The sequence below is a fragment of the Hydractinia symbiolongicarpus genome, chromosome 6 (assembly GCF_029227915.1).
Source record: "Hydractinia symbiolongicarpus strain clone_291-10 chromosome 6, HSymV2.1, whole genome shotgun sequence".
In the NCBI taxonomy this organism is placed as follows: domain Eukaryota; kingdom Metazoa; phylum Cnidaria; class Hydrozoa; order Anthoathecata; family Hydractiniidae; genus Hydractinia; species Hydractinia symbiolongicarpus.
In genome coordinates this window covers 10,363,907-10,374,865 of record NC_079880.1, presented here as the reverse complement: position 1 = coordinate 10,374,865, position 10,959 = coordinate 10,363,907, and the positions used below count along the sequence as shown (strand labels likewise).

Below are 10,959 nucleotides of genomic sequence, written 5' to 3'. Positions count from 1 at the left end.
CATAGATGCCGTTGAACTCAATGAATTGACGCTCGTCACACTATGCGTCACGGAGCGACTGCCGGAACGGCTAAAGATGTCAATTTTTTACATGTTGTTATTGCATGACGCGTTATTACTGGGCGGCAAAAAGTGCGAATTTTTATATATTTTGATGTGAAATTTTTACTTATTCAAGGGTTACCATAATGACTTCCAATGACGTTGAAATTATCACCATGAATCTGAGACTTCGTCTTTTTTGACAATGTGTGTGTTTTTATTGTTATATTTTGCGAATCTCATATTGTATTTAATTGTCTCAATAATTAACGGAAAAGGACAAAATAAAACTCGCTAAAGTGACGCGCAAAAGTTATTTTTGCTATAACTTTTCACGAATTGAAAGAGAAATCAGAATTAAAAAATAAAATGAGGTTATTCGGTTACATAGAAGAAAACTCAACCGATTATGATTATTTTTATCTAGCTAATATGATCATAAATCTATCTGAATGTCCAACTCAAAACCAGAGAAGAAAAAAAAGTTAATTTTCATGAAAAGAGAAACCATTAAGACAAATGGAAATTCCGATTAAATTTCCGCTTTTTAATGAGATTTTAAGAATGTCTGGTTTGAAAACTATTTAAATTGAAACACGTTCGGAGAAAATCTTCATTCGCTAAACAGTCTCTGAGCAGTACACGAAGTTTTTTGTTCATAGCTGAACAACATATAGCGGCTCTTCAGCGACGTAAGTAGTCATATTATATAATCGATCAAATATTTGGAAAGTTAAGTATATTCTAGGCTCTGCATAGTTTTTGTTTGCAAACATCAATAGAATAGCTTAGTCATTTTGTTTAGCCTTCAATTTTTTTTTTGCCTTAAGCATTCGTGATTGAAAAATCATGTCGTTCTACTTAAAGAGGTAGCACATATAAAATATTTAGAATATTATACGACACATACGGCATATTCTCAGTATTCGACATTTTCACACGGCTGTCATATTGACATATTTGATCACACGACATGTGGTTTCATGGTCACATTTTTAATTAATTACACCACTTAACAAAACTTTTATGGAATTTCATTCTGCTAACCTTTTACTATAAGAACTTAAAATTTGCCCTACGAAGCTTGTTTTCAATTCCTTACAAAGTGTAGACGGCGAATAGTTTGTTCATAAAGTTTAGTTTTTGTTTTAGTGTGAAAATTTTACAAGGCATCAATATGGTTAAAATCACGACAGGTTTTATCGACGTCTACACGACAGCACCAAAATATGCCGACAACATGCAAAGATTTATAAATGGTCGCGATAGAAAAGAAGTCAAAGAAATCCCGTTCATATCCGACAGCAGCGATTCTGAGACGTCATACTTTGGCGACAGTAGTGACGAAGAGACGACGTCAGTTAATGGACAGAGCAAAACCGACAGAAATAATAATAATAATAACGAAATAAATAAAAAAATGACGAGAAGACAAATAAGTTGCTTGGAGCCTGGTACTAACAAAATAAACATGCTGTTTTCACCCAAACTTTCACGTAAACAAATATCCTCAAGTGCGCTCGATCTTTCTCGTTCGAAACCGATCGCAAAGAAACATCAAAAATCATACACTGCAGACGATGCATCAAAATTACGACTACCGTTACAACAACAACGCAGTGGATCACAAAGCGATCTCAGTAAATATTCTTCAACAAGTCCAATTGAAGAAGATGCATTATATCAAAAGAATTCTTACTTATTAAGTCCGAGAATACGACGCAAGCAGTTCGACATCACAAAATCGCCGGCATACAAGGAAATATACGCACATAATTTAAGATTGTACAGTGCTGTTCTTGCTAAGGTAAGCTTTAATTTAACAATATAAGTAAATAAATAAGTAAATAAATAAGTAAATAAATAAATAAATAATAATTTAATATCAAATTGAAATCTTTGTAAAAAGTATATATTTTCTGTTTAGCAAATCGCCTCGACCAGTCAAGTTGGTAAAGAAATGGATGACATACGTCGAAACAGAATTAAGCAAAAAGCTCTCAATGTTGATGCGTCGAAATTTTCGCGCTCAAACAGCTCTGCTGGAGAGTTGACACGACCGACGAAAATGACAAAACAATCCGACATTGTTGCTACAGAGAACGGCACACGAAGCCGTCGTTCGAACAGTGCCGGCGCTGATTTTCTTCGCACAGATATCAAACAAGCTTTAAAAGCCAGAAGTCAAGAAGATCTGCTTTCAACATTTGAAGAGAAAACAACAACCGACGAGGAAGCGACAACCGACGAAAGAATTCCAACGCCATCGGACTCGGAGTCGGAAATAGAAGACGTCAAGCTTCGAACGATTTCTGTGTTAGAAAAGACGGAAGCTGATAAAAAGGTAAGAATGTGATTCTTTTTTAAAAACATTTAAATGGCAAAACAGAGTAAGTCATAAAATGCAAATAATTTAGTATTACGAGAGTTAACGACAAAAAATGACAATCTTATATAAAAGTATTTTAATAAAATATTTGACAAGTATAATTAAGTTCCGATGTTATTTGTTAGCCATCAAATTTGCTAATAATTAGACAATATTTTGATTTCCATGAAGATGATTTGTTTAAAAACATTTCGTTACCAGGTCGTTAAAATTTATCTCCATGTAACAAAAATATAAGTTTGCGAAAAAAACATAAATAAAAAATGACGTAATATTAGTAGTTTTAATAAATAATGATATTACTTTTTCTTATCTTCAGGTTTCATCAACAAGCGACAATTCAAAACCGAGAAGTCGAGCAGCGACACTTCGAACCGAAAATTTACGAAAAAAACTCGCCTCATTTGACGTGACGATGGATCAAACGAGCGAATTTCTCGCTAAAGTCAAAACAATAAGTAAATCGTAAGATGAAAACAAATAGAAGTAAAGGGAAGTAATTTTAAAAGCGGACTTTCCGTTCATTGTGAAAACGGTGTACAACATAACTCAACGACAATACTCGGTTCACTGTTTCATGCAGGACATTGTAACAATAACCAATTACGAAAATGTCGTTTTTTGTCGGAAGATGTCAGAACGCATCACGATAGTTTTTCAGTCACGCATGATGTTACTTGTGGATGAACATAACAAAATTAAAAGCGAGAAAAAATTAATATATTTATCATGTATATAATAATTTGAATATTAAGTTTCTTTCACAACATTGTTATTGATACCCCTTCTCAAATGAAATTTATTTATCTGACCTGAGAAATGTGAATCACCTCACCAGAAATAGAATAACTTAGTAACACCCGCAACTTTAAGGCTATTTCCACGTTCAGTTATAAAGTTATAAAGTCCAGGCTAAAATATTGTCTACACATAGACAATATTTTAGCCTGCAGTCCAATTAAGTTTTTTATTATTCCTAGAAATTTTACATCAGATTAAAAGTTAAACTGAGTCTTCTAATTTTCAATAAAATTTAAATTTTTTAATTTAAGCTGCTCTTAGATTTCTTATGGGTCAAATTCGTTAAATTATATGAGCATTGTTTCGAGTTCCACACCAACTAATAAAACGAAGCAACTGTAGCAAATATGCCATGTGATCTTGCGTACGCAAAAATGCTTATCAAGCAAGTATATTTCGAAAAGACTCGTTTGTTATGCTTGCTAAAAGAAGATCAAAATTAAAACGTTATGCTTCTTCCTAAATAATTATCTTCTTAAAAATTTCTTATCGGTAAATAGTCACCTCCATAGGTAATCTTTTTATCTACGCACAAAATTCGTATCTGTTTGTGTGAGTATACCATTAAAAACGTCAATGGTAGAGGGTAAACACAGACAGATGATTCAGCTATTCATCAACGCAGGAAAATCAAGGAAACATTTGAACATGGTTAGAGAATTTAAGCTCTTAGTAATGGTCACACGTACTGTCTGAACAGGATATTAAATTCATTTGTGGAGACACAACAAATGTAAGGGATGGGGAAACTTCAATATTGTAGGATATAGATTGAAGAATACTGCATGTGAAAAGTGCGTTAAGCGGTGAAAACAAGTGTTAAAAACGGAGAACTTCGTCAATATTGTAGGATATAGATTGAAGTACACTGCATGTGAAAAGTGCGTTAAAAGGTGAAAACAAGTGTTAAAAACGGAGAACTTCGTCAATATTGTAGGATATAGATTGAAGAATACTGCATGTGAAAAGTGTGTTAAGAGGTGAAAACAAGTGTTAAAAACGGAGAACTTCGTCAATATTGTAGGATATAGGTTGAAGTATACTGCATGTGAAAAGTGTGTTAAGAGGTGAAAACAAGTGTTAAAAACGGAGAACTTCGTCAATATTGTAGGATATAGATCGAAGTAAACTGCATGTGAAAAGTGCGTTAAGAGGTAAAACAAGTGTTAAAAACGGAGAACTTCGTCAATATTGCAACTGCACGTTGTTTTTTTAATAAAAAGAAAATGATATTTCAAAATCAGGGTGGGATATGCTTATGCGAACAACATAATCAGGCTTTCAGTACATGCTTGGGGGAGTTTAAGAATTTGAAAGTTGCCTATAAAGTATATGGATAAGACATAATGGTCCTGTTTTTAGCCTTAAAAGTTACCCATGACTTGAAACACACATCAGAAGGACTCCCCAAGGCTGGGCAATCTACTTAGCGTTTGCTTAAAGAATTCTTGAACATGATCTGAGCCTGAGTATATTTACAAATGTTATCATTGTAAAAAAACTGATAGAAAACAAAAGAATGATTGAAAAGAATTCATAGGTATTTTTTCATGTTTACTTTTTCAGAAAGAAGTCTAAACTCTTTCATTTCGCCACCTTCTTGAACTTACGTAGTGTTTAAATTGAAGATGAAAACAGATTAACTATGAAAAAAAATCTCGCAGCTCGACCGCTCAGCTTCACGATCGAAGAAGAAAGAGGGTTAGAGAATTGGGCTCGAATCTGTTGAGCGAGTTGAGGTCGAGGGATTCCAGTATCAGATCGGCGGACATTTTGTGAAATAAAATCTACAACAACAACAACAACAACAACAGCAACAGCAACAGCAACAACAACAATAAAAACAATCTCTTTTATGGCGTAAGGTTTTCTTTCGTATGTACATGTGTCGAATGAAGTTACCATAGAAACTACAACTTTAAAAAAACGTCGTCTTTATAAAATACTCCATAAAATATTTTTGACGTTGACGCATAAAAACAACAAAATCTTGCAATATGAGAATACGACAGCAGTGTAAACCAGCTTATAATCCGACTCTTAGTGACGGCGAGATTAGTATGACCCCATCTCCACGGACGAATAACATTGGGATGTTGCGTTTCGTTTGCTAAAATAAAATTGATATAAGGTGGCACTTAAGAGGAACGTACTATGGTCATAAAACTGTTTCCATAAGTTTGTCGGATTTGTGTTTTGTAAAATAAAATCAAACTTTTCCAAATAACTGAGTTGGTTATTTCATAATTCACATTTATTTTCAATGTTGGTTACTCGGCCTACATCTCACTCAAAGTAAAAGTTTTGCAGCCTACAGGTTCAGGGCATTAACCAAGTGACGCTGTTTGCCTATTTCAGAAAAAAGCTGAAAAACGAACAATTTATCCAAATATTATTACCATTGTTAAAGCTTATTAAGTTTGAACAAAATTTAAAATCTAAATTAAACAGGACATTTTTTTTTTCTAAGACAATATTTGTTTGAACGATCCCAGGATAAGATGGATAACCATGCAGTGCACAATAGTATTTTTACATAAAATTGCTTTTGTATCATCCGGAAAAAAATTCAATTATCTCGATTCGCAAAGTTAACTCAACGCTATTGCTTTCTAGGACAATTAAAGTAATGTTCAAGAATTTCTAGATTTTTTCCAGGACAAATTATTCTTTGCAGGATTTTTAAAGAATTTCTAGGATCGTGACCACCATATATATATAATGTTGGACACCATTTCAGCCATGGCCAGGTATTCTCAACACACACAAGAGGCTGGTAATATAAGTCCATAAATCATAAGAAATTTATTCTCCAGAAATCATTGAGCTCGCTAATGTGAAAATATTTTTTCTGCAAGTGTCAATTGAAGATTGAAATATGAGATAGTTTGCGGTTTCTAAATAACTCCATTTTAATCGACTCGAAAACAAAGAAAAAAATAAAAATAAAAATAAGCACATTCCACAATTAGAATTTATTTGATGAAGAAAATTTTTACATGACTTCCGTTAGGGACTCATTTCCCCAAATTTATCTTTAAGTAGGTGAGATAAGATTTACTTAAAATTTCATTCTCATTTAAGAATAAAAAAAAATACAAAACGATTATCAGAACGCTTCCGCTGCTATCAGAACTTGGTATTAAACATCCGCATGATACCGCTGCTATTAGAACTTAGTATTAAACATCCGCATGATACCGTGTATTTGCAGAAACTTTATTGGTGACCCTCACGTCCCAAATATCTATATTTTCAGAAAAAATTTCTGTTTCTTAGACGCCGCATACGCCAGAGTCATCTATACACATAAGAATTATCGAACGCTTCCCAAACCTTGGTTCTAATATTAACATGACCTTCCGGACCCTCCACAAATCCTACTAAAAATCCGTAACAAAATCCTCGTAACAGGAGTAATACAAATTCCTATTCTTCCATATCCAAGAATTTATAATTCTGGGCCGACAGTTGCGCACGAAAATAGTTCCAATTAAGCCGAGAACAGTTTAAAGGTAAAAATAGACGACATTTGCAGGATACATATGACAAATTGGTGCAATGTCAACATGTCGTATGACGTCATTATGTAATTGTCAACAATAGGAGGCAATTAAGAAGAGAGTGAAAATGATTAGTATTGTCAATTGCCCGCACCCTTATAACAAATAAGACCTGGTTTCCATTAGTCAATCAAAAACACCTCACCAGATTTAGTTCCAAAGACCGCTATAGTATATTTTGATTTTGCTTAAAAACCATTTTTTTTTTTTTTATCTACTCCTTAACAATTTGTTATTCCTCGATGTTTTAAAATACGAAACAAGTTCAAAAATATTCTTGGGACACAAGTCACCAAATTTTCTTCAGAAAAACAAAATTTTGCTGAACGAATTCAGAAGCATCGATTCGCGCAAGTTTTTGTTTCCGTTTTTATAATTTTTTTATTCCGAACGACAAATTTTATTTTTTAAAAAGTATACAACAATGGTTTATTATTCCATTTTTATTTTCATAATAAAAGAATTTTGAGGCTCAATTCTTTAAATTTTTAAGTTCAACTTTCGGGGATTTGTAAAAAGTTAAAGCTCGCGAAATTTTTCAAGAGCATAGAAAGTTTCTGTTCACAAAATGCAAAAAGCTCGTAGATTTGCCCACTCGCGAAAAGTTTCTGTAAAATCAGTTTTTTATCCAACTCGAAAAGACACGTCAGAAAGCGAGAAGACAATGTGTACAGACAACATGTGAAAACCATGCTAACCCGATGGCTTGGTGATTTTTTGACACTCACAAAAACAGGATGTGAAAGTATTTTGAAACGAGTTGAGAGATATATCACAAATTTAATAATGGATTTGTCGATTTCCGCGCACAACAACTCGTGGGTAGATGTTACATTTTTAATCGCACACGCCAAAACGTGTTAGAGTTCGAATATCAATATCCGCATGATTTTACAATATCTGCAGCAAATTAAGAACGATATTGATAGATATCCGTTGCTACTAAAAATAAATAAATTTATAAGAACAGTGTTTTTTCGTTTTAACACGAATATTCCTAACATTTCGGCAAAATAAATCCAGATAACCTTAGCGTAATCTTAGCACAGTTAGAATTGAAAGATTTAAGAATTCAAACTGGTGTGAAAATCATCCCAATCTGCTCTTGTTTAAGCAGCCTAATTCAATTGACAGACAGACAACTAGACTGTGTGGGGAAAAATATTTTAAAGTTAGAATAAAAACCAAACGTTCATAATCATGCTAGAGAAACTTCAAGTTGAGCATATTCTTAGGATATTCTTAACTTTTTGTCTAATTTCACCGAATATCCTTACACAGTACATTCTTACAAAAAAAAGAGTATATTCAAATACATCTCAAAATACTTATTTTATTCCACAAAAACCCTGCAATATTCAGATCGACATTCAGTAGTAAGCTCTCTCCATCATTCCTACCAAATCCACTAAGATTGTTTATACAGAATCCTGTCGCAAAGCATTTTCTAACTCATGAGAAAGGTTAAAAAAAATATTAGTGATCTTTACTATTATAAGTCGAAAATATAAATTTTACATAAAAGCTCGCAAACTTGATGTTCTTTCGCCTGCCTAAACAATCAAACGAAAAGAGATATTCCCTGATACAGAATAATATCGTAAAAGATTTCCTATTTATTAGACAGATAAAAAAATGTTACATAACTTTAAGTCAAAAATATGATTTTTAAAAAAAAAATCAATCCTTGCAAACTGGATTTTGTTTCGCCATTTTATAAATGCAAAATTTTTTTAGCAGAAGTAATCAGACATTTGTAGTTAAAAACAGCTCCCTTTTTTTCAAAATAAACTGGAGAGTTATGTGTGTCGATCAAGACTGATATTTTCATCATCACACCTTAAAAGTTCGAATAGTCCATTACAATTTTCAGGTTTTTTTAGCATTTTTAGCATATGACGTCACAATTCTAAACTTTGCGTGTTTCGTAACTTCTCGCAAAACGTTAGTTCGAAAGATCGCAGTAATTTTACGACTGTGTTGAATAACCCGACGTAAATAGTAGCGTTAGTAGCGCCCAAATGATTTAACAGGATGGTTTGAAAAATTATGGGATGAGATTTACTGAGTTGTGTCTTCTCGGGTTTTTTGTTCGATTTTCAGAGTCTTAAATGAAGATTTTTAGTCTTCAAATATAAAAGACTATAATGGAACTGGCGTCATAATAACGTGAACAGTTTTACGAAGATATATACGGTAGCTATTTTGTCTTCTAAATCCTTAAAAAAATGCTGTTTTGCACACCTTAAAAGTACAAATAGTCCATGCCAATAGTTTTGGCTTACAGGTCATTTTAAAATGTTCAAGGTTTTTAGCATTTTTTAAAATCTAATATAAACTTCAGGATTCTTAGCGTTCTCGGTCCTCCTATAGGGTCCTGGGTCGTCCTTTAGGGTCCTAACTCCTGGGTCCTCCTTTAGAGTCCTGGGTCCCTGATTTCCGGTACGTCATAATTTTTAAACTGGTGTCAGACATACTGCTTTGCTGATTTATGAAAAGTTACAACGTACCTTAAAAATCTCCTCACAAGTTTCGTCATCGATCTCCACAGTAGTGACGTTCTCCTCCACATCACCAAGTATCATGTTCAAATGCTGATCATAGGCGTGTAGTTTTCCGCGAAGTTCTCGATCATTTCGCATTTTAACATAAACTTTCTCGTCCAAGCTAAATTTGATCAAGTCTAAAGGTTCTTCCACAGTATGACCTTCTTCTGTTTCTGTTTGACCCGCCATTTTTTTTAATTTACTGATTTATTAATATCCTATAAAAATAAGCAAACATATTTTCGGTTAATAACACAATCAAACAACAGGAAAAGGCAAACTTTTATATTTTTTGTAAGATACAATTTCAAACATTTAGCAGAAAGTCGAGTAAGCAATTAAACAGCTTCGACCCGACTCCCTGCATGCCACGTGGTTCAAAAATACGAGGAAATCAAAAATGTATATAACACGTAGACTTCTCCCTATTGGTACACAAAAAAATAGTTTGAAGGTAAAATTTCTTTATAATTTTAATGCCATGGAGGGGAGTGTATACTGTCTCACACAAATGTCATTGTTAACGTAACTGGGAAAGAATAGCAGATACAAGAAACTTTTAACTGGGAGATGGTGTTTTCCTAAAGACCTTTCGACAGCATAGTAAAAGTCTTGAATAAATAAAAATTATAACTTTTAAGTTTTTCTTTTGACTTTTTTATCGCGATGATTTCCCCCAAAAAGTGTACTTTCGCCATACCCGATCGGATCGAAATCCAATTCGATTCGGGTCCATGGACAAAAACAAACAACAGCACCAAAAAACTAGCGAGTTAGAACTTTTTTAGAAAAGAAATCAAAAGGAGAATATTACCTACTAATTCACCATCTGCGTCTACGATGTTACCTGGCAAATACGTTTTGAATTCACGTTAGCACCGCTTGCTAAAATATTAACTTCCACTTCTTTATAACATCGCTTTATTTTTAAACAGTTCTTGAACAGCTTTAGACCAATACGGATCAAAAGTCGTTCATTTAATATGTGCGTGAATCAAGACCTAGCTCAACTTGGATTAGTGAAGATCGACTTTAAACAAGCATATTATGCCCTACTAGTTGCTAACCTCGTATATCGCAGTTCGTGTTTTCGTAACACGACGTTTTTCTCGTGGACAGACAGAAAGAATACGTCTATTATTAATATAGAGACTGGATACATTACATATTGTCTCAGGGGGCCTACAAACAAGAGATTTTTAAATGCTATGATTTTTCTTATGAAGATGCTATGATATCTCAATAATGTGTTACGCTTTCGACTAAGGCAGGCCTTACATGAAAGTTCTAATTCAAGGGCGAAATGAACATTTTATTTTTGTTACTAGTCTAGTCTGATACCTACTAATCAGCTTATCTCCAACGAAGGATGAAGTGGGGAAGCAGTTGTGGGAGAAGGTGGGTGAGGGGGTGGGAGTTGGATTTTAGGAAACAAAAAGGACAGGTTAACTTGCACATAAAAAAAGAAAGGAAACGCTAGTAATTTTTTAGGCCAGTCCTCAGCACATGAATTTTTTTTCGATTTTCCCTGAGCCACAAAATTTTACTTAACTTCGGTTTTTAGAAGAGAAGTTTGCTGGACCCCTCTAGACTCTATATAGAGTTAACAACACGATAA

General features: G+C 33.5%; 2 protein-coding genes across 2 annotated transcripts; one reads left to right on the top strand and one right to left on the bottom strand.

The window, feature by feature from the left end:
- The first annotated feature begins 374 nt into the window (after positions 1-374).
- LOC130647240 (uncharacterized protein DDB_G0284459-like) lies at positions 375-3,324 on the top strand. Its single transcript, XM_057453026.1, has 4 exons — positions 375-734; positions 1,195-1,849; positions 1,970-2,386; positions 2,751-3,324. Exons 2-4 carry the CDS (start codon positions 1,220-1,222, stop codon positions 2,898-2,900), a joined length of 1,197 nt encoding a protein of 398 aa, XP_057309009.1. The 5' UTR covers positions 375-734; positions 1,195-1,219; the 3' UTR covers positions 2,901-3,324.
- Positions 3,325-5,083: 1,759 nt separating this feature from the next.
- Positions 5,084-9,586, bottom strand: LOC130646968 (U6 snRNA-associated Sm-like protein LSm3). Its single transcript, XM_057452653.1, has 2 exons — positions 9,306-9,586; positions 5,084-5,342 (listed from the first exon to the last, which is right to left on the bottom strand). Exons 1-2 carry the CDS (start codon positions 9,528-9,530, stop codon positions 5,259-5,261), a joined length of 309 nt encoding a protein of 102 aa, XP_057308636.1. The 5' UTR covers positions 9,531-9,586; the 3' UTR covers positions 5,084-5,258.
- Positions 9,587-10,959: the final 1,373 nt, after the last annotated feature.